The sequence below is a fragment of the Callorhinus ursinus genome, unplaced genomic scaffold (assembly GCF_003265705.2).
Source record: "Callorhinus ursinus isolate GAN/ISIS: 27379988/994484 unplaced genomic scaffold, GSC_fseal_2.0 scaffold21, whole genome shotgun sequence".
NCBI lineage: Eukaryota > Metazoa > Chordata > Mammalia > Carnivora > Otariidae > Callorhinus > Callorhinus ursinus.
In genome coordinates, this window is record NW_027397083.1 from 17828582 (window position 1) to 17851089 (window position 22508).

Here is a 22508-nt window from a genome sequence, read left to right on the forward strand (position 1 = left end):
TTTTTGATGACTGCTTTAATTTCCTTAGTGGTTATAGGTCTGTTCAGGTTTTCTATTTCTTCCTGGTTCAATTTTGGTAGTTGATACATCTCTAGGAATGCACCCATTTCTTCCAGGTTATCTAATTTGATGGCATAGAGTTGCTCATAATCTGTTCTTATAATTGTTTGTATTTCTTTGGTGTTGGTTGTGATCTCTCCTCTTTCATTCATGATTTTGTTGATTTGGGTCATTTCTCTTTTCTTTTTGATAAGTCTGGCCAGGGGTTTAACAATCTTGTTAATTCTTTCAAAAACCAGCTTCTAGTTTCGTTGATCTCTTCTACTGTTCTTTTGGTTTCTATTTCATTGATTTCTGCTCTGATCTTTATTATTTCTCTTCTCCTGCTGGGTTTAGGCTTTATTTGCTGTTCTTTCTCCAGCTCCTTTAGGTGTAGGGTTAGGTTGTGTATTTGAGACCTTTCTTGTTTCTTGAGAAAGGCTTGTATTGCTATATACTTTCCTCTCAGGACTGCCTTTGCTGTATCCCAAAGATTTTGAACAGTTGTGTTTTCATTTTCATTGGTTTCCATGAATTTTTTTAATTCTTTAATTTCCTGGTTGACCCATTCATTCTTTAGTAGGATGCTCTTTAGCCTCCATGTATTTGAGTTCTTTCCGACTTTCCTCTTGTGATTGAGTTCTAGTTTCAAAGCACTGTGGTCTGAAAATATGCAGGGAATAATCCCAGTCTTTTGGTAGCAGTTGAGACCTGATTTGTGACCTAGGATGTGATCAATTCTGGAGAATGTTCCATGGGCACTAGAGAAGAATGTGTATTCTGTTGCTTTGGGATGGAATGTTCTGAATATGTCTGTGAAGTCCATTTGGTCCAGTGTTTCATTTAAAGTCCTTATTTCCTTGTTGGTCTTTTGCTTAGATGATCTGTGCATTTCAGTGAGGGGGGTGTTAAAGTCCCCCACTATTATTGTATTGTTGTCAATGTGTTTCTTTGCTTTTGTTATTAATTGCCTTATATAATTGGCTGCTCCCATGTTCGGGGCATAGATATTTACAATTGTTAGATCTTCTTGTTGGATAGACCCTTTAAGTAGGATATAGTGTCCTTCCTCATCTCTTATTACAGTCTTTGTTTTAAAATCTAGTTTGTCTGATATAAGGATTGCCACCCCAGCTTTCTTTTGGTGTCCATTAGCATGGTAAATGGTTTTCCACCCCCTCACTTTCAATCTGGGGGTGTCTTTGGGTCTAAAATGAGTCTCTTGCAGACAGCATATTGATGGGTCTTGTTTTTTAATCCAATCTGATAACCTGGGTCTTTTGATTGGGGCATTTAGCCCATTTACATTCAGGGTAACTATTGAAAGGTATGAATTTAGTGCCATTGTATTGCCTGTAAGGTGACTGTTACTGTATATTTTCTGTGTTCCTTTCTGATCTATGCTGCTTTTAGGCTTTCTCTTTGCTTAGAGGATCCCTTTCAATATTTCTTGCAGGGCTGGTTCATGTTTGCAAATTCCTTTATTTTTTGTTTGTCCTGGAAGCTTTTTCCTCTCCTTCAATTTTCAATGAGAGCCTAGCTGGATATAGTCTTCTTGGCTGTATATTTTTCTCGTTTAGTGCTCTGAAGATATCATGCCAGTCCTTTCTGGCCTGACAGGTCTCTGTGGATAAGTCTGTTGCCAATCTAATATTTCTACCATTGTAGGTTACATATCTCTTCTCCCGAGCTACTTTCAGGATTTTCTCTTTGTTTCTGAGACTCGTAAGTTGTACTATTAGATGTCGGGGTGTTGACCTATTTTAATTGATTTTTAGAGGGTTTCTCTGTGCCTCCTGGATTTTGATGCCTGTTTCCTTCCTCACATTAGGGACGTTCTCTGCTATTATTTGCTCCAATATACCTTCTGCCCCTCTCTCTCTTTCTTCTTCTTCTGGGGTCCCAATTATTCTAATGTTGTTTTGTCTTATTGTATTGCTTATCTCTTGAATTCTGCCCTCGTGATCCTGTAGTTGTTTCTCTCTCTTTTTCTCAGACTCTTTATTTTCCATCATTTGGTCTTCTATATCGCTGATTCTCTCTTCTGCCTCATTTATCCTAGCAGTTAGTGCCCCCATTTTTGATTGCACCTCATTAATAGCCTTTTTGATTTCGACTTGGTTAGATTTTAGTTCTTTTATTTCTCCAGAAAGGGTTTCTCTAATAACTTCCACGCTTTTTTCAAGCCCAGCTAGTATCTTTAAAGTCATGATTCTGAATTCTAGGTCCGACATTGTACTAATGTCCGTATTGAGTAGGCCCCTGGCTGACGGTACTATCTCTTGTTCTTTTTGCTGAGGTGATTTTTTTTGTCTTGTCATTTTGTCCAGAGGAGAATAGATGAATGAGAGAACAAAATGCTAACAGGTTAACAACGTCCCCAGCAAATATACTCTATACAAATCAGAAAAGACCTGAAACCAGGGAAAAAGAAAGGGAAAGAAAGAAAAAAGAAAGAGAAAAGAAAGAAAAGAAAAAAAAAACAAAAAGAAAAAGATAAATACAAAAACAGAACAATACGAAAAAAAACAAATATGATCAAATATGATCAGACTAGTGCATAGATCAGTGCCACACACTAGATTTGGGCGTATTTTGGTCTGTTAGAAGGAAGTTCCTCCTAAAATTTTAAAGGAAGAAAGACTTATATATGTACATAATAAGGGTTGATACAATGAAGGGATGGAAGATGACTGTAAAGATGAAAAGTATAAAAGATTTTATAAAAGGAATTGATAGGATAAGAAGTTGTTTGAAAAAAGAAAGAAGATTTAAAAAAAAAGAAAGAAAAAGAAAATAAAACAAAGGGAGAGAATGTGATCAGGCAGGAGACTAGAACAAAGCCATACACTAGTGATTTAGGGTATATTTTGATCTGTTAGAAGAAACTATCTCAAAATTTTAAAGAGACAACAACTTATATATATATGCCAAAAATAAGGGTAACTACTATTAAGGGATAAAATATGACTCTAAAAATGAAAAATAAAAAATGTTTTTTTTAAAAAAGGGATTGAAGGGCGCCTGGGTGGCTCAGATGGTTAAGCGTCTGCCTTCGGCTCAGGTCATGATCCCAGGGTCCTGGGATCGAGTCCCGCATCAGGCTCCCTGCTAGGCGGGGAGCCTGCTTCTCCCTCTGCCTCTGCCTCTCTCTCTCTCTCAGACTTTCATGAATAAATAAATAAAACATTTAAAAAAAATAAAAAATAAAAAAGGGATTGAAAAGGTGTTGGTTGAAAAAGGGAAAAAGAAAAATTAAAAAAAAACGTTTAAAAAATTAACTTTGAAAAACTAATGAATCATGGTAAAGAAAAGCCGTGAATTCTATGTGCAGTATTCCCCTAGTGCTGGAGTTCTCCCGTTCTCCTTGATTGGTAAACTTGGTCTTGGCTTGCTGGCTGTTCGTGCTGATCTTCTGGGGGAGGGGCCTGTTGCCGTGGTTCCCATACGTCTTTGCTGGAGGCGGAATTGCCCCACCCTTGTCAGTCCGGGCTAAGCAAGCTGCTCGAGTTTGCTCTCAGGAGCTTTTGTTCCCTGCAGGCTCTGGTACAGCTTTGGAGGACCAGGGTGAAAATGGTGGCCTCCCAATCTCCACTCGGAGGAGTTGAGATCTCGGGGCCCCGCTCCTCAGTGCGCCCCCAGAGAAAAGCAGTCACTCCCGTCTCCCTGGTCTCCGGCCACACTGCGCGCTCACCCGGCCTGTGACCGAGCGTTTCTATCTCTGGCACCCGACCCCATGTGGAGTCTCCAAACCCAGCAGATCCCTGCGGTGCGCTCTCGGGTTGCTCCTCCCGCTTGTTGGGTCCCTGCAGGAGGAGCAGTGGCCTGACTGTGCTGCGGATCACAGTTTATGGCAACCCCGAGCTGAGAGCCCGCACCTCGGCTCCGTCTCCGCAGCCGGCTTCCCCGCTCCAATACCTGGGAGCTCTGCTGCACTTAGGCACCCCCGGTCCTTCTGTCACCCCGAGGGTCCTGAGGCCACACTGTCCCGCGAGGGTTCCACCCCCTGCTTAGGCACTGGAGCGACATCTCTCCGCGGAACCGGCTTCTAAAAGTTCCGATTTTGTGCTCCGCGGCTCTATCACTTGTCAGAAGCGGCCGAAGGGAGGCCCCCTCCCCCGCCATCTATCTTCCCGAATATCGCCTCGGTTTCACTTCTCTGCACGTCCTACATTCCAGTAAGTGGTCGCTTCTCTGTTCAGAGAGTTGTTGCTACTCTCTTCTTCGGTCTCCTGTTGAGTTCGTAGATGTTCAGAATGGTTTGATCCCTATTCAGCTGAATTCTGAGACCAGACGAAATCCAGGTCTCCTACTCCTCCGCCATTTTGCTCCGCTCCCCCATGTAACAATTTTTTAAAAGATTTTACTTTAGGTAATTTCTATACTCAATGTGGGACTCGAACTCACAACCCTGAGATCACGAGTCATATGCTCCACCAACTGAGCCAGCCAGGTGCCCCAGCATATTATAATATTATATCATCATTGCTGTTATTATTATTATTCTCAAAGAGGATACTCTTGTGTTCTTGCAACAATTAGAAATTTATGTTGGTGGCAGCCCCAGGACTTATCTGAGATGCTGTTATTTGCCTTTGTAAAGTGTCCCAAACACCTTAATACTCTTTTCCCTCTGAGTCCCATGTTCCTGAACCCCATACTGAACTGAGGGTAAGCCCTCTCTCTCTGGTGGCAAAGCATACATCTTGCCTTGGGAGCAGTAATTTCAATCCTGGGTCACAGCGACTGCTGTCATGGTCTCTGGTTAGGGAATCATTTAAGCCAAAGAAACCTACTTTGTGAACACAGCTTCCCCGTCATCTTCATATTGGTTCCCATTAGAGAATAACTTTGCTCCATGGATTTCTGAATTGAAGTGGCTGGTTGTGTTTCTGAGTCTCATGGTCTTAGTGTTCAGTGAGGACCAGCACAATGTCATTTCCTCCTGTAGACAGGGTCATTCCTCAGTTTTTGAATGTTCCTAGTCTTAACATTTCTGTCCCCTCTTTCTACAGTATTTAGGATTTGTCTCTACTGTACTCCTACTTCTTTCAGAAAGGTTCCCTTCTCTAACAGGCTCGGGCTGCATTGCTTGGTGCAGTGGACTTCTTTCTTTTCTTTTGCTTTCCCTTTGCTATTTGGTTCATTCTTGTGTTTTTCTAACATATTCCTGTAGGTATTTTTCTTGCAGGTCTCTCATAGTGAGAGATATGAAGTCAATAAGTTACAAGTTTGTCAATATCATCCTTTGTTCAAACCAGTCCTACCCATTTTCACCTCTCTGAGTTAAATAATCCTACCCAGGATGTATTTTCCCACAGTCTAACATCTAATTTAGATCTGACTCCTTAATCTGTTATTTCTGTGCCTGGATCTTCTGTAATATAATTCATCTTCCTTTTTTTAGACCCAAAATTTGGGGGGTTCACTAAATAATTTTTTTGAGTATTTGATATTAATCTTCCTAGTATTCCCCTCTCCAATTTATTCAGATTTCATGAGCACTCTTTGGATAATTGTCTAATCCTCAAAAGGGATTCTCCAATTGCTCTTACTATTAATTTATCTGTAAAGTAAATGTTACCTCTTCACAGTATTTGCGGATTCTTCCTCCTTTGGGGGATTGCTCTGAGTTTACTCTCCAAGATCTTTATTTCTCTGGTAGGTTTCACTGGGCTCCAGTTACTATTTGTGATTTTGTAACAATTACAATATTTTCCCCTTTTATAATAACCTCTTTAAGAGTGGTTAGACTTGGATACCCTCATATCTGGCCTTCAGGATTTCAGTTCCTCTTTTTCATATCTGTTAAAAACACATGTTCGGGGGCACCTGAGTGACTCAGTTGGTTAAGCATCAAACTCATGATTTAGGCTAGGGTCATGATCTCAAGGTCATGGCATGGAGCCCCAGGGTTGGGCTCCGCGCTCAATGTGGAATCTGCGTGAGATTCTGCTTGAGATTCCTTCTGCCCCAAACCCCTCTTGCATTCTCTGTCTCTCCCTCTCTCAAATAAATAAATAAATAAATAAATAAATAAATAAATAAATAAAATAAAAATGTATGTTTAGATCAGATAGTTACCTTTATTCTAGGAGATCTCTTTCTTCCTCCAGCTAAATAAACCTGTCTTCTTTTATTTATTTTCATGCAGACACTGCTTTATTCTGATCATAAGATTGAAGCATATTTTAAAACCACTTTAGGGGCACCTGGCTGGCTCAAATTGTAGATCATGCGACTCTTGATCTCAGGGTCATGAATTTAAGCCCCATGGTGTGGAGCCTACTTAAAACCAGTTTACTTTTTCCTCCATTCCTTTAGCAAATTTGTTTCCTAGATGTGTAATATTTTCTTCCAGTTGTTTCTCTACCTTAATTGAAGAAGATGAAGTGTTCTTTTTACAATAAATCTACCACCTTTCTGTAGATGAAGCCATAATTTGGGTTTCTGAAATTTAGAACATAAATGTTCATATTTATTAGAATATATTTTCCCGGGGTGCCTGGGTGGCTCAGTCGTTAAGTGTCTGCCTTCGGGTCAGGTCATGATCCCAGGGTCCTGGGATCACACCCCACATCGAGCCCCGCATCGGGCTCCCTGCTCCGCGGGAAGCCTGCTTCTCCCTCTCCCACTCCCCTTGCTTGTGTTCCCTCTCTCGCTGTGTCTCCCTCTGTCAAATAAATAAATAAAATCTTTAAAAAAAAAAGAATATATTTTCCCAGGTCAATCAATGACAAGTCTCACATTCCCTGCTTTTTTTTTTTCAGATCATTATATAATCTACAATTGCATTACTATTTCTATTAGATACATCAGATCATTGACCTAATTGAACTTAAAGACAACTAAAGCCCCTGAGGTTTTGCTCACAATTTGCTTTTAAGCCACTTCTTCCTTATCCTGTACTTGTACTGCTGATTTTATAGGTATGTGAACAGAACATTATACATTGATTCCTATGATATTTCTACTTACAAGGTTTTTATTTAGTAGTTTAGCCTTGCAAGTTCTTTCAGATATTTAATCTGTCACCCAGGAATCAACAGTTTTTTTCCATCTTTTTTTCCCTTATAAATGTGGTCTGAATACCAATTTTATCACTAAGTTATTGATAACAATGTTTAAAAAAATGTTGAGTATGCCATGATTAGGGACAGAGATCTCTAGCATGTTAATAGAGTTTCTGCCTCAGATTTACAGTAATCTTCCATGGATATGGCTGTTCATGTAGTTTTGAATCTACAAGCTCACCTATCTCCAGCTTAGACACAAGTCTTCTAATTGTATCACTCTAGTAACACTATTTAAAAAAATGATTTTAGGGGGGCCTTGTCTGGCTCAGTCAGTAGAGTATGTGACTCTTGATCTCGGAGTTGTAAGTTCAAGCCCCATGTTGGGTGTAGAGATTACTTAAAAATAAAATCTTTAAAAAAAAGTGATTTTAGCTTATCATAACTTCTCATACTGAACTCATGCTCAAATCTTTATCATGTCCTGAAGAACCTTTATGATTTTGTCCCTACCCAATTTCTCCATATTCACTTAGTACTACTGGCTCCTTCACCTCTGCACTTGAGTCACCTTAGTTTTTCGTTTCTGTTCCTCAAACACTTTATGCTTCTTCATGCCCCAGTATCTTACCATATAATGTTTTCCTACTTGGATTCTCTCTCACCCTATCCTCTTTGCAAGCTATTGCCTACTCATCTTAAGGTCTTATTTTAAATATTTCTTCTAAAATGCTTTCCTGATATTGCCTTGCTCCTATGCTACTTTCCTCCCTACCTAGGACAGGTATCCCTGTTATACTAATAGCACCCTGTATATACTGTCTCAATTGTAATTCATAAAACTGCATGGGGAATTATTTGTTTAATATCTATCTGTCCTCTAGTCTCTAAGCTCCATGAGGACAGAGATTTTGTAGTCTTGTCTGTATTCCCATGTTTAATTCAGGGCTAAATTATAAAATAGCATAAAGATTTGGGATGCTTCCCTTGTCTGGAAGCATTGTACTTACATGTCTTTTTTTTTTTTTTTAAGATTTTATTTATTTATTTATTTATTTTAGAGAGGAAGCATGCACGAGCAAGGGGAAAGGCAGAGGGAGGGGAGAGAGAGAATCCCAAGCAGACTCCACCTCAATGCGGAGCCCCACACAGGGCTGGATCTCACGACCCTGAGATCATGACCTGAGCTGAAATCAAGAGTCAGATGCTCAATTGACTGAGCCACACAGGTGCCCCCTTAGATGTCTTTTGATGTGAGTGGAAAATTCAGGACACTGAGAAGGTGTCTAGTCAAATGCTTCTCTCTCTCTTTATGCTCTAAAAATGCCTAGTACTACTCTTTTATTGCTATCACTACTGCTTCTGTTCTGCTAAATGTGGAATTCTGCAATGGTCCAGATAATTTGGGCTCTGTAAGTGGTATTGCTTTCTTAGCTAAGAAAGCAAGGTGACTTAGAAGGGTATACATGTAGCCTGCAGCCTTCAGTCAAGCCCCATACAGGGACAGCTGTGTGTTTTGTGTGTGTGTTCATTCTGAATCCTTGTATTACTTTCTCCAGGAAAGAAATTGGGATCCAAGGCAGTATCCATTCATAACTTTCTTTTGCCTTGTTTTGGATGCTAAGTGACATACTTCTCTATCATTTTTTAAAGATTTTTTATTTATTTTTATTTGAGAGAGAGAATGATCGAGAGAGAGCAAGAGAGCGAGAGAGTGCGCGCACGAATGGGGGGTGCAGGAGCAGAGGGAAAAGCAGACTCCCCACTGAGCAGGGAGCCCGACATGGGGCTCTATCCCAGGACCCTGGGAGCATGACCTGAGCCTAAGGCAGATGCTTGATGGACTGAGCCACCCAGGCAATCCACTTCTCTATCTTTTTTAAATAGAAACATCAAAGGAGAACAATCATGAATTCTAAACAGAAGACCTAAACAGGAGGTTTGCAGACATTATATGTTCTCCTACTTTGTTGCAGATATACCATTTATCTGGGCAGAGACATACAGATTTAGCAGCAGGTCCTTGCTTAAGGATAATAGATGGTAGCTATAGTCTATTGGGATCTATTTCCCATTGGAAGAAATAATAGTTATATGCTGGTGTTAGAGATGTTAAGCCCCATGTAAGGAATTTCCCCAAGAGTCTCCCTGTTTACCCCAAGAATTTCCCTCTCGGTTCATTGAATATTTATTTAATATATGTGTTTATTTTATATATGAGTTACTCCATATGGGTCCTAGTGATTACTGATTATTTTTCTAAGAGTTCACAAATGCATTCATCTTATAATCTCTTCCAGAACTTTTCAGGGAATTAAGATCAAACTTATGGGTATAATGATTTCTTTAAATTTTTAAAAAAGATTTTATTTATTTATTTGACAGAGAGAGAACACACAAACAGGGGAGAGGGAAAAGGAGCAGGCTCCCTGCTGAGTAGGAAGTCCCATGGGGGGTTCAATCCCAGCACTCCAGGATCATGACCTGAACGGCAGGCAGTCGCTTAACTGACTGAGCCACCCAGGCGCCCCCAATTTCTTTAAAATTAACTACATTGCCTCTTTTCAATCCTTGGGTCCCTGTTCTACTTATCTTTATTTCTCATATTTTATGAAATGTAAAACTTCAGACCTCTTGCTGAAGAGGGATGCCAAATGCTGGTGGTTATGAATCAACCCTTGGATCTCTCTAGGGTGCATTGGAGTATACCAAGGCAGCTAGTTAAGAGTCCTTTTGTGTAGGAAAGATGTCTCTCAGGAGAAGTCTTCTGATTTCCCTTAGGACTGTGCACCCTGTGACTTTGCCTTGGTTCCGAGGTGCCTTACACATGGCCCTCAGTGACTCCCAGTGATCTCCAGACATCAGACTTGGGCCATTCTTGTTGGTTGAACAAAAGCAGAAAGTAATCACTGATTTATATTTCTACTATTGATCTATAGAAAATATTAAGAATTTTTAAAGACTTGATTTTAAAAAAGGTGTTTTTTTGGTGGCAGTTCGAGAACTCCCATTATAATTGGATCACTGTCATCTTTTATTAAATATGTGAATGCAGAATTGTGTGATATGAACATTCACAAAGCAGTCTAATCTGCTCAAAGACACTTTAGTATCTGTCAGAAATTCCCTTTTGAAGTCTTTAAAACGTATATTCTCTTTTCTATTCATGAAGATATGATCATTACTTCTAGGTTTCATTGGGCTAAACTTGCTTCATTATTTATGTAGTGTTTTAACCAAATGGTTGCTCTTTCTGTCTTCTCCTTGAGTTTGCCTTTCTTCCTGGCTTCTGTTTTTGTTTTTTTTTTTAAAGATTTTATTTATTTATTTTGACAGAGAGACAGCGAGAAAAAGAACACAAGTGGGGGAAGGGGAGAGGGAGAAACAGGCTCCCTGCCGAGCAGAGAGCCCTGCGTCGGGCTTGATCCCAGGACCCTGGGATCATGACCTGAGCTGAAGGCAGACTCTTAATGACTGAGCCACCCAGGCACCCCATCTAGCTTCTGTTTTTTATCTCTTGCTTCTCAGTGTTCGAACCAGAAATCTTACCCTGACTTTAATGATGTGTCAGTGATCCTAGAGGTTCATTATTAAAAATATAAGTACCAATGAAAACAAATAGCATAATTGTTATTATCTGTTATAAAACAAAATTTTTTAACAAAGCTCTCCATGTAAAAGAACATGACTCAGTATAGATTGGCTTTCTTCTCCATAAGAGTTTTCAGAAGAGATTTCATAGTAGACAAAATATGTAAAAATGCTAATTATAGAGGATTCGTCTAAATAAATAAATAACGTGGAGAAATAAATGTCGAAAGGGAACTCTCCATTCTAATTGCTGAAACTATTAAGACTTTTTAGTTTATCACATTTAAAAATGTAAATTTTTCATATATATATAAATTTTTCATGACATATATATATCCTAAGTAAAATATTTAAATGTAATATGTTGATTTGGCATTTGCATCCAAGGAGACCAAAACAGCTTGACCCACATTATCTGATTCCTAGGGTAGGCTGAATTAGGTATGTGTATGCCAAGTATTATTATTCCTGCTTTTAGACTTAAGAAAAAAAAGAAAAAGAAAGTAAGAAAAAAAGGAAAAAGAATTCAGCTACATTTTTTTAGATTTGTATTAGTTGTTACTTTACAATATAAGAGTAGAATTCTGAAACATTTTGGGGTACCTGGCTCACTCAGTTGGTGGAGCATGTGACTCTTGACCTTGGAGTTGTAAATTTGAGCCCCACTTTGGGTGTAGGGATTACTTAAAAATAAAACCTTAAAAAAAAGAAACATTTTACAATTAGCTTGCTTTTGATGTTACTTATACATGTAAGTACTTTGTATATTTGATTTTGTTCCTAAGTTTTACTAAGTTTTCTGTTACATCTTTTCCTACTGGGTCAAAAGTTAAGTGGTACTTCAGTTAACACCATTTGGGTTAAGCTTTTCTCAATAGTAATAAAAATAAAAAATAATAATGTAAAAAAAGTATCATTTGTTACAGCAAACAATTATATATTGACATTTCTAATGGCATTTACTTCTAGTTTCTGTTGGTTTTATTTATTAAGTTCCATGTATTGTATTTTCCAAAACTAATTCTAAGATAAGACCTTACATTTTTTTACAGAGCTTTAAAGTTTGAAAAAGCAGGCCATATATATTCAATTACTATGTATTGGTATAGGCTATAGGCACATAAAATACATTAGATAGAGTTAATTCTCAATATTTGTTTAAGTAACCATAAAGTTGTATGTATATCAACTCAATTAAGTTATTTTACATTATTACTAAATATCAAATATTTAAGATGCCCAAGGAACTGAGTTCACAAAACACTTGTATTTTCAGACACACACACTATTATTTTTGTTGAGGGGAAAGGCAAGACACAATAGAATCCCAGCTTATTTCTACTTGTATAAATCAAGTTATTTAAATAAATGAATTGTGTATGCTGACCTGTTCTACCAATGTGCTACTGGGATGTATGAAAAAAAGATGTGCATGGTGGTGGAAGTAGAAAGAGGCATAAAGCGTATTGGAAAACTACCAAATGTCCCCTGCAAATGGGCCCTATTCAGAATCAGTAAGCGTATGATGAGTGAAGTGGTTTTGAATATCGCCTTTAGATTCCATGCTGTTACAAGGCCAGCCCTGAACATGGCAACTCTTATTTCCACACACAGTACCTCTTCACTCTCAATTTAACCCCAAAATCTGATGAACCCATTACTCCATACTTGATTTCATGGAACAAGGAGTAGATATAGTTACAAATGATCAATCACAAGCCGTGAACCAAAGCAGCAAGGCATTAACAATTCACACCATTTCGGTCCACTTGCTCAAGCAGAAGATGTGCCAGCATATTTAATGCACAGCTACTTCGTTCAGTTTAAGAAAAGACATGACTCAGGATGCATTTTCAAAACAGAGGAGACCTAAGATTTCATACTTTCTAAGCCCCAATGTCAACGTTCACCCACATGTCAGTAATTAAAATAACCAGGTGTTCTGCAAAGGTCACAATGTCTAAATTAAATTTTACTCAGGTAAAAACAATATGACCTATGAAATTCTTCCCCCCAATGCATCCCTGTTCTGTTTGATCCTATCATACAAATCAATGTCTCTTAGAGCAGTATTATAACACTGTAGACCCCACAGGCAATATGCCGTCAGTTTAATAGGATCACTGAAAAACTAAAGCAGCTGTGAAAGATTGCTCTAAGTATACCAATCGTGTGCTTGTCATTTTGTTCAGTGGAGGAAAAATCCAAATTTGGGTAGGCATCGGTATTTAAGAAAATGACTGCTAAATCTTTTCACATACGTACCTTAGGGACAATAACATTTGACATATAGCACATAAACAAAAGTACACAGCAGCTGTTAGTTTAGTTTTGTTTGAATAAAAATATACTGATATAAATCAAGCAACATTGGAGACAGTATGCTTTACATCATTCAATCTTCCCAGCAGACCATGCTTTTGAGTGGCATCTGCTGGTTGTTCAGGGACCGGGAGCTTTCCCACTATTACCTAAAGCTGGATAAAGAGCATTAAAACACACACATACCTTGCAATAACTCAAACTCCCTCCAGGCATACTTCCTGGATGGGAAGCAGTCAAATCTTAGTATCTTTAAAGAGCTCACTTTGTTTCCTCCAAAAAAGACTTTTTTAGATAAACTTCATTTTAAAAATAAATTCCACCTGAATGGGGAAATTTCCAAATGATGTCCTGCTAAACAATAACTGAGTATTTTTGAGACTGAGATCTGAAACTTGCTGCCAGAGAGCATATAGAAGTTTCTTTATAGGTAACTATGCTCTGGGCAGTGCTCTTTTTTCCATAGTCTCAGGTACTCTGACTGAAATGTGAAAATTACTGTATTATGTAAATTATGATTCTGGATATTTAATTGGCATGAATTTTAATTTCTAATTCACTGCAGGTTATTAAAGCCTTTGATTATTTCCAGTGCTTTTTGAAAGTATATTAATTAAAAAATCCTCTTTTTAGCTTTCCATAGTAGATTCAAATGAGTAAGCAAAGTATCTCTTTTAATGTAAGATGTTGCTTTTGGAAAGAGACGTATATTCTCTAGGTATAGAACTTGACAGACATTCCAGTCTATTTCTACTTGGTAAGTTCCATTAGCTTCGTGGTTTCTCTTTAGAGATATTTGCCTCCTTGTTGTACTGCTCCCATATGAATCCAAATAAGTTCAAGCTTCTTATCAGTGATGAAGTGCTTTTAATATAAGGTCTTCTTGAAGGCTGAACAGCTTCTTTTTTTATGAATAGCTTTTGAACTCATTGTGTTTGGTGTCCTTAGAGGGTATCATTTTTATTACTTACAGTAGCTATTTTGACCTTAACCTAATATTTTTGCTTTGTTACATAGGTTTTATTGTGTGCTTTTTCCCATAGTAGCATGATTTATGACAGGGTAGGATAGAGCACATGAGGTTTTTCCAAGACTTTTTAAATACCCACCTCTGGCCTTCTCCTGGCTTGTTAATGCTTCACTGCCAAATTGTATCATTTTCTTTCTTTTTTTTTTAAGATTTTATTTATTTATTTGAGAGAGAGAGAATGAGAGACAGAGAGCACGAGAGGGAAGAGGGTCAGAGGGAGAAGCAGACTCCCTGCCGAGCAGGGAGCCCGATGCGGGACTCGATCCCAGGACTCCAGGATCATGACCTGAGCCGAAGGCAGTCGCTTAACCAACTGAGCCACCCAGGCACCCTGTATCATTTTCTTTTGTAATTATTTTCCTTCTTAGTCTTCAAGATCATTTTATAAGGAGAATTAAGACAAAACACTTGTACATATTCTAAGTGTGCTTCAAAATTCTGGCATATTAATAGTTATTAAATTTCGATGAAATTTTCATTTGGTCACAGAAAGTTACAGATTCTAAGTGATTGTGCATAGCCTTTGTGCATAAGTTGAACTCATGGTCTTAAAACTTACCTAAAAGACTGTCCACAACAGATCCAAAGTACTTTTAATTTGTCTGGTAGACATTCATTGAGCACCGCTTTTACCAAACCAAAAACCACTATGGCCTCAAAACCCTGAAGCATTTGTGATTTACTGGAGGATAGAAATGGGAGTGGAGAAGATAAGGATTAATTCAAATCAGTAAGGGGAAAATAAAATTACAAACAATGCTCTGGGAAACACAGAGGAGGGAACAGTTAATTCAGTCTAAATAACATGGGATATTTTGCCACAGAATGTAACATTTAATATGAACCTTGAAGGACAAGAATATATTCACAGGTGGAAAAAAAGAGGAACAAATGCAAGGGAAATGGAACAGCATGAGTGAGAAAAGTATCCATTGATAGTTATGAAATTGATATAGCTACTACTTTCAATCATATGATCTGTTTACCCAGGATGCTCAATACTAACTCTACCAGGGAAATTACTCCTTTTGGTTACATGATATACTTACTCAGCATCCTCAGTCTTAACTCCAAATGCACTGAAACTATTGAATTAATTTTAATTTGTCCTGTAGTCATAACTTGAGAATAAACAAAATGGATAAAAAGTTATCATCCTCATAACTGTACCTCTCCAGTGGTGGTAATGATCCCAATGGAATGATCACATTTGACTGATCTATGTATATTGATAAATTTAATGAATGATTAATTTCTAAACCACTTATCTAATAAAAATGTTGAGGCCCTATTTAATGAAAATACTGAAATTACAGAAAAGCAAAGCTCTGGTTGCAATTATGTAAATAGGAGCAAATAGGTAGAACACATGTAATAAAGGCCTCAAAGTTCAGAAGAAATACTGTGTGTACCTATGCACACCAATAGGAAAGGAATATAAGATAATAGGAGCCAGCTAACCTTATTGAATGAGGCAATATTTCTGAGTAGCAGTTTGAAGGAGAAACTGTTGGTTTATGCACAAAATAATACCCTGGAGTTCATTCATTGGGAAAGACATATTTTTTTTCTTTGTCTCTCATGGGCCTTGTTAGCTCATAGCAACATCTAGGTTTATGCTCTTTCCAAGGTTGAAAGTGCCTATTGTCCTTTCTAAATAATTGCCTTTGTTTTTTGCACATCTTTATGCAATAGTCTTCTTTAATAGAATAGAATGCACTTAGCTTCAGAAACAGAGTAAAAGAGAACTCTAAATAAAAGAAAAAGATTGGTTAAGAACACTTATGAATTGTCTTTGGTATAGAATATTACAGATATCCTCTAAAATTCTTAAAAAATAATTCATACTCAACATTCAAAATCTATGATTGGGGTTGAAAAGTCAATTGACTTATTTTTAATCAATTATTCTATTATAGTTCAAAACTATCATTTTAGGTCAATCCTTTTTTATGGAGAGTTCTTTAATTCCAACTGATTAATAAATTTTATTTTTTAAATATATTAGGCTTATTTATACTTCCTTTCTAAGTACTTAGGGCGTATCATTTTCTTATGTTTTCTGTACCTTCCTAGTTAGTGGAAACATTGTTTGTTCTTGGAGTGTGCTTTGTCTTCCTTTTCAAGAAGATCATCAAAGTTACTAGTTTGCAGCTCCCAAAAAGAAAAGAGCCTTCTAATCCCTGGTTCAGAGGCTAACCTTTATTAGCGCTCTTGTGGTTATAATGAGGACCCTGCTTCCAGCAGGGAGATTCTGGAATACTGAACAGATTATTCAACAAGTTCAGAGCAGATTCTGAAGTCCCTTATAAAACCTGCTTGTGAATACTGCTTTCTTTGCTTTGCTATTTCTGGTTTCCATAGTATTCCTAATTACATAAATCATGTGGAGCATGGGAGTTTTTTCCATCCTGTATCAGTTCTGACACAGCTTGCGTTTTGATATAATTTCTATTTTTTTCCTAAACTATATATATATATTTTTTTTTTCTTAAATTCTTATTTAAGAGGACACAAACTCTGCAAAAAGTGGAACTTGTATTAGAGGATCTATGAAATTATACTTTGGAATTCCTTGGGCTGAAATAAAGAATTTGAAAGTTATTTTGTGGCAAGCATGGATGAATAAGGCTATAACACTAGAGAATCTGAGAACATGTTCTCAGGTTTAAATTCAAGATTAAATCTAGGATGTAGATTATGCAGGTTTATTACCTACTTCTCAATTTACTTAAAATTATTTCAACTTAATAGCTATTTATGTAATGCCTTTCCATGTTCAAAAACTGTAATAGGTTCAATGAGTGTACCAAATTAAAAGTTTACAAATTAAAACCCAGTACATAGTAATGTATGAATGTTATAACAGTTAACTAAAAGCACTGATGATTCTTAAGCTAGTTTTCTTTAGGAAAAATTATAATCAAGATTGGTTTATACCATACATTTTTTTAAAGATTGAAAAGTTATAATTCTAAAAATAAGTTTCTTTTTCTTTCTTTTATAGTATATATGATCTTGTATTTTAAAAAGTTTGTGGTATTTATGATAAAACTTAATAGAAATAATTGCTCCAGTATAAACATGGTTTTAATATGAGAATTTTAGGAATTAATTTCTGAGGCTGGATGAGTGAACTTTATGCACACAACTAAAGATGTCTAAATAGTCATTGGGTTGTAATTTTCTTTTAACTTTATTTATAGTAGTTTTAGAAAAGCTTAAGTTCTATTTCCAACATTCTCCTTAGTGTTGAATATATTAGAAAGAATTTAAATTGTGCTATGGTAGAGAGTTGCAGAACTTAGTGCCATAAAATGCATAACTTTTTTACTAGGAGCAAAATTCAACAGAATACCAATAGCAAAGGCCATTTGCATAACTCAGCCGCTCAGCAGCTCAGCTGAACCTAATTGTAATTCAATTTCCAGATTGCTACGCTAGGCCTCTTTGCATAAAATATGCCACATATAACATAACCAATGGCATGGAGCTAGGAGCTATTTTCTTTGCTGGTGATCTATTTAATTTCTTTTCTATTAGAAATATGTATCAGAATAAGGTAGCCAAGCCATATAGTTATTTTGTATGTTTATATTGTGTCACATGTGTATACTTAAGACCAAGTTAAAAAATGATATCCTTTCATTTTTCTGGGTTCCCAAATGTACCTAAGATTTTTTTTATTTCTTTATTTCTGTCATTTCAGAGGGAAATTAAATCTTGAAAAATGTTAGCTAGTTGTCATGTTATTTGACTATTTTACACTAGAAAGACTTTATAAGCTAATCGTGTGAAAAAGTATATAAACATGTCTGTCAAGTCCAGTATAGATGTTGCAATACGGGCCAACAAGTAAATATCTTCTATCTGTTTACAAAATGGGTACTGGAATAGCATTCCTAAATCTTTGACTAGTTTATATCCCAGAACCTTAAAAACAAAAAGGTATGATAAAATGCTTGCTTAAGATTCCTTTTATTTTTAAACAGCCTTGCCCACCTGTTTTTATGGGTTATTTAAGCAATGGCAGTGAAAAGACTTGAATAGGATGGCTTATAAAGGTGTGAATTATGTTTTATGAATAATTTCCAGATGTGATGTTTCAGATATATAGACTCCTCTATGGGAAGCTATATACAGAAACAACATGGATCTTACAATTTTATCAGGACAATGCAAGTAGATTTCAGCAAGGTTGGTTCCAACTCATCTGTGATAAATGAGAAGATAAGGCAATCAGTGCACACCATGACACTCCGTGCAGCTAGTTAGGCACACTTCAGAACTATTCAGGTGTGCTCACAAAGCTTATGAGTCTTGCATGGGGGGTGTCTCAATATAAATACATCCTTCATGGTGGCCACTAGTAATGCAGGAATTTCCTCTGTAAGACTTAACCCAGGTCAGATATAAATAATAGATGTTAAGAGTTAGTTCTGGTACTGGGACTGTGTTCCAGGCAGTGCATTTCAGTTGGGTCAAAAGAATTTATTTTCCCTTATTTTCTTGCATAGTTCCTCTGCTTGAAAAATGCCTGCAAAATTCCATCACACCTTTGCGGGGACCAGTTTGGGTCTCTAAGGGAGAAGGTTTCAGCCCCTCAGGAGCTAAGATGTACATCCAAGGAGTTCTTTTGGCCTTGTACCAACGACTAAAGTCTGCAAAAAAATATTATACACAGGTGAGTCATCCCTTTTTAAAAATGGCTTTATTATGTGTTTTAAAATGTACGTGGTTGTATAGAGGCAATGATTGGCATTGTGTCATAAAAAAACTGTGACATGTATTTTGTGAACTCAGTACCCGTTAGGGAGCCAAAATGCTTCTTCTGTAATCTCAAAGCCAACAATAATGGGGCTAATTGTATCTGTCTTTTGGTATGGGATGTCATATGTCTCATCTTTTCTTGCTGCATACTGTGCAAAGCGAAGGCAACTCCTTATGTGGAATTTCTATAGACTGTTACTTTAAGCAAGAAAATGAATAGCTCCTAAATCATTTGAAGGTTTAAATGCTCAGCCTTCTTTTTTCTTTTCTTTTCTTTCTTCCTTTTTTTTTTTTTCAGTATGAAATCAGAATGGCTATTGTAGAAGTTGGGCTAAAATATAAACCAATCGCATTCTGGGAAAAGAAATTGTGAATTAACTTCTTGTCAAGACTAAATCACTTCATTTATGCTTATTTAACTTGTATGTTTGGAAAGTAAAGAAATAGAACTAAAATATTTGAATCTGGTTAAACTTAATTTTGTCCTTTAATTTCTAAGTATCCTTTCCATAACTGTGAGTGGGTGTGTGTATGTATGTGTGTAAAGACTTTGATATTTTTAGAACTATTTATAGGGACTTTGATTTATCTCAAAGTGGAACTAACATTGCAAAGCGGAATGATTGATGGCCATTTTTAAAATAAAAATGGAGTTGCCACATTTTTAGAATCCCCTCTGCACTTGGTCTTAAGAAGTTAAGCATATATTTTACCATCTTAAATGAAGTCTAGGTTTTACATTTCTAACTATGAGGAACTGGGCTCATTATCTCAGGCCACAGACCATTGAAAAATGAATATTTTGAAAGCATCACGCTATTATTCTCTGTGTGCTGGGGGAGGGGAAGTAAGAATGGGATGTGGTCTCAGTGTTCACACAGCACCTCCTGCTGTCTGGTTTGGAAAAGGACAATTTGTATTGATGAAATTCTTGAACGAGGTATCCAGAATTAGCAAGAAATATCTTCCCATGAGAAACTTTTATTCTCAAAATGTGATTATCTGCTTAGTTAATTAATTTTAGTGGGCCCAGAAATGGGATTAATAATTATTATAGATAAGCCTCTTTATAATAATAAATATGAAAAAATACAAATCCAAACTTATTTTAAAAAGTTTTTATTAAGCCAGTATCATATATAAAAACTGGTACAAATATATTTTATTATAATTTCAGTCAAGTTATTTAAATTGAAATATATTTAGCTTTTAAGATACAATGATATTATAAAACAGATTATGACCAGTTTAATTATCATAATTTTTTTGGTATTAAATGGTTTGATTCTACTTATTAGACAGTTTAAAATTATTTGATGTTTAAAAAAGAGATCATTCTCCAGTACAAGGAAAACTCTGCTTAAATCAAATCCTAAAAAACTTAAACATTTTCTAAGTTTTATTAAAAGTGAGTATGTTAGAGATAAGAAACTGCTCAGAAAGTAGTTAAGGCTTGTGTTTTTTCTTCCATTGTCCGAAGCATGTAAAATTGAAATAGATATATAGTTGTACTAGATTGAAAAGAGTTCTGTGTATTGTGAAAAAAGAAGGTGTTTCAAGAATTGCTTCCTGCTTTGATTTTAAAGGTTTCTTTAGGACTCAAAATTGATGAAAAATATATTTTGAACAAAATATGAACAATAATTAACATTTTTAAAAAGCATCTTTGAAATCATCTAGATCATCAACACTCTGCCAAATTTGGGAATATTTAAAAACCTAGGCTTTTTGCCATTCCTAACTAAACCTTTTACTTTTGCTAAGTTGTAATAACTTAAATCTTTACACTCAGCAGCTTTAATGTGATACTTATTTAGGTTTTATTTTAAAATATAAACATGAAGAAAAAGAAATAGAAGTTTACCTGTTATGCATTTCCATGCAAATTACTATTTCTTTTAAACATGCTCAATTCTATGTATTCTTGAGTCTCTTTTGTATTGTTATATCATGATTTAATTTAAAATTATTTGCAATGTTTAGATAAGTCACTGTAGCGATACCATTGTCAGATCATCAGTGGCTAAGTGTTAAGCCTGGCAATCGCTTTAATGTGAGTAGGACTTCTTAGCAAATATCCTTCTTAGCACTAATGAAATTTATTTGAACTGCATTTACTTCATTTGACCTTAGGGATAGCCTTTTCTATTTAGTTTTATATAAGATCATGTTAAGGAATCATTAGATAGGTAAAATGGAGATGGGTGATGATTCCTATTTAACAAATCTAAGCTTATAAATTCTAGAATTAGATGAATTCTTGATATTATTTCCATTGATTTCACTTCTGAGATAATATACAAAAACAATAATATTGTTTTGCTGGGCTTCTGTCAGAGGAAATTTCTTTAAATCTTTAAATTGGATGTTTTGGGATTCCCAAAGGGAATGTCTTTTAAATAATTTGATAAAATAGATCTAAAAGGAAAGTCAGAACTACTGGTTTTATGTTTATAGACTTACTCATTTTTCAATTTCTAACTTTAACTTGGCTATTATAGCATGCAACTGAATTAAGCCCACTACATTAGTGTGGTCTTAAATATATACTGATTCATGTATATAAAATGAGATATTATATTTAGGACAGCATAAAGTCACTTAGTCTTACATTTATCACATTTATTTCCTTAAAAGTGGAAACATCTTAGAAATTGCTCAGAGCTAAGCAGAATCTATTTAATTGGTAATCTTTGAAATAGCATAAACGCATTCCTATGAAATGCAGTTAACACTTTCAGCGACAGGGCCTGTCCCATCTCATTAGCATTCTTGTTAAGTAGTGGTGCTGTTGGTGGGGGTGTTGAAGTAGGAATGCCATTGTGTCGAGTTCCAGTGTTTGGGGACAAACACTGCTGTGGAAGGAACGTGTGAAAAGGCCACAGTCCTGTCAGTGAATGAGGAAGGCTGTGCTTTCTGTGTGCTTCAAGCAGGGAAGCTGTCATTCAGAGGCCTAACACAGCTAAACAGAGGCCAAAACACAAGCCTGCACTACCTTTTAAAATGATATTAGTGATTTTTAAACATGATCTTCTTTATTTATGATCCTACATAGAGCTTTTCGTTGCTGTCAGTAAACAAAATATATGTCAGTCTCTTCAGAAACACTGTAGAGATACATGGAACTGTGCCAGGAGGCTATATAAATAATGATTTGGAATGACTGATCTTAAGTACAAACGTGATCTTTAGGAAACGTTCATTGCTGGAAATGTCTTCTCGGTTTTGATACTTCTTTGCATTTTTCCCCCCAACCAACAAAATTCCTGGGTACATTTAAATAATGAGTGCATTGCACTCTTCTTTTAAAATAGTTTCTAAAAGAACTCATAAACATACAGCATAGCTTAACAGTTGTTATTCATTGCATCATTTTCCAAATTCAGAGAGAAACAAAGGAGATGAGTATCTAACTGTAATATCTTAACAACCACCATCTTAATTATGAAGAAAATCATAGTCTCTGTGGAATTTAAGATATGAAAAAATTTGAAGGAAATTTTTTATCTTGTTCCTTATTTTCAGCACTTTGGAAAGAAATGATCTTTGAAATTAAATTTTAGCTTGTTGATAACTTAAAAACAAGAAAAAAAATACACCCAAATATTTCTTAAACTCTTGGAGCATTTTCTAAATTTAAAACGAACAAACAAACAAACAAAAAACAACCTGACAGTTTCTATTTAGGTCTGAAGCTGCAGGGAAGTGTTTTATTTCTGTAATTTTAATTTGGAAATATGTAC

General features: G+C 36.1%; 1 protein-coding gene across 1 annotated transcript in view; it reads left to right on the plus strand.

Moving 5' to 3' along the window:
- The window catches only part of DCDC1 (doublecortin domain containing 1), a 464395-nt gene that overhangs the window by 85706 nt on the left and 356181 nt on the right, over positions 1–22508 (plus strand). Inside the window, exon 9 of the mRNA XM_073904565.1 lies at positions 18513–18679. Coding sequence (XP_073760666.1) covers positions 18513–18679 — 167 coding nt within the window. The remainder of the gene's footprint in view (positions 1–18512; positions 18680–22508) is intronic.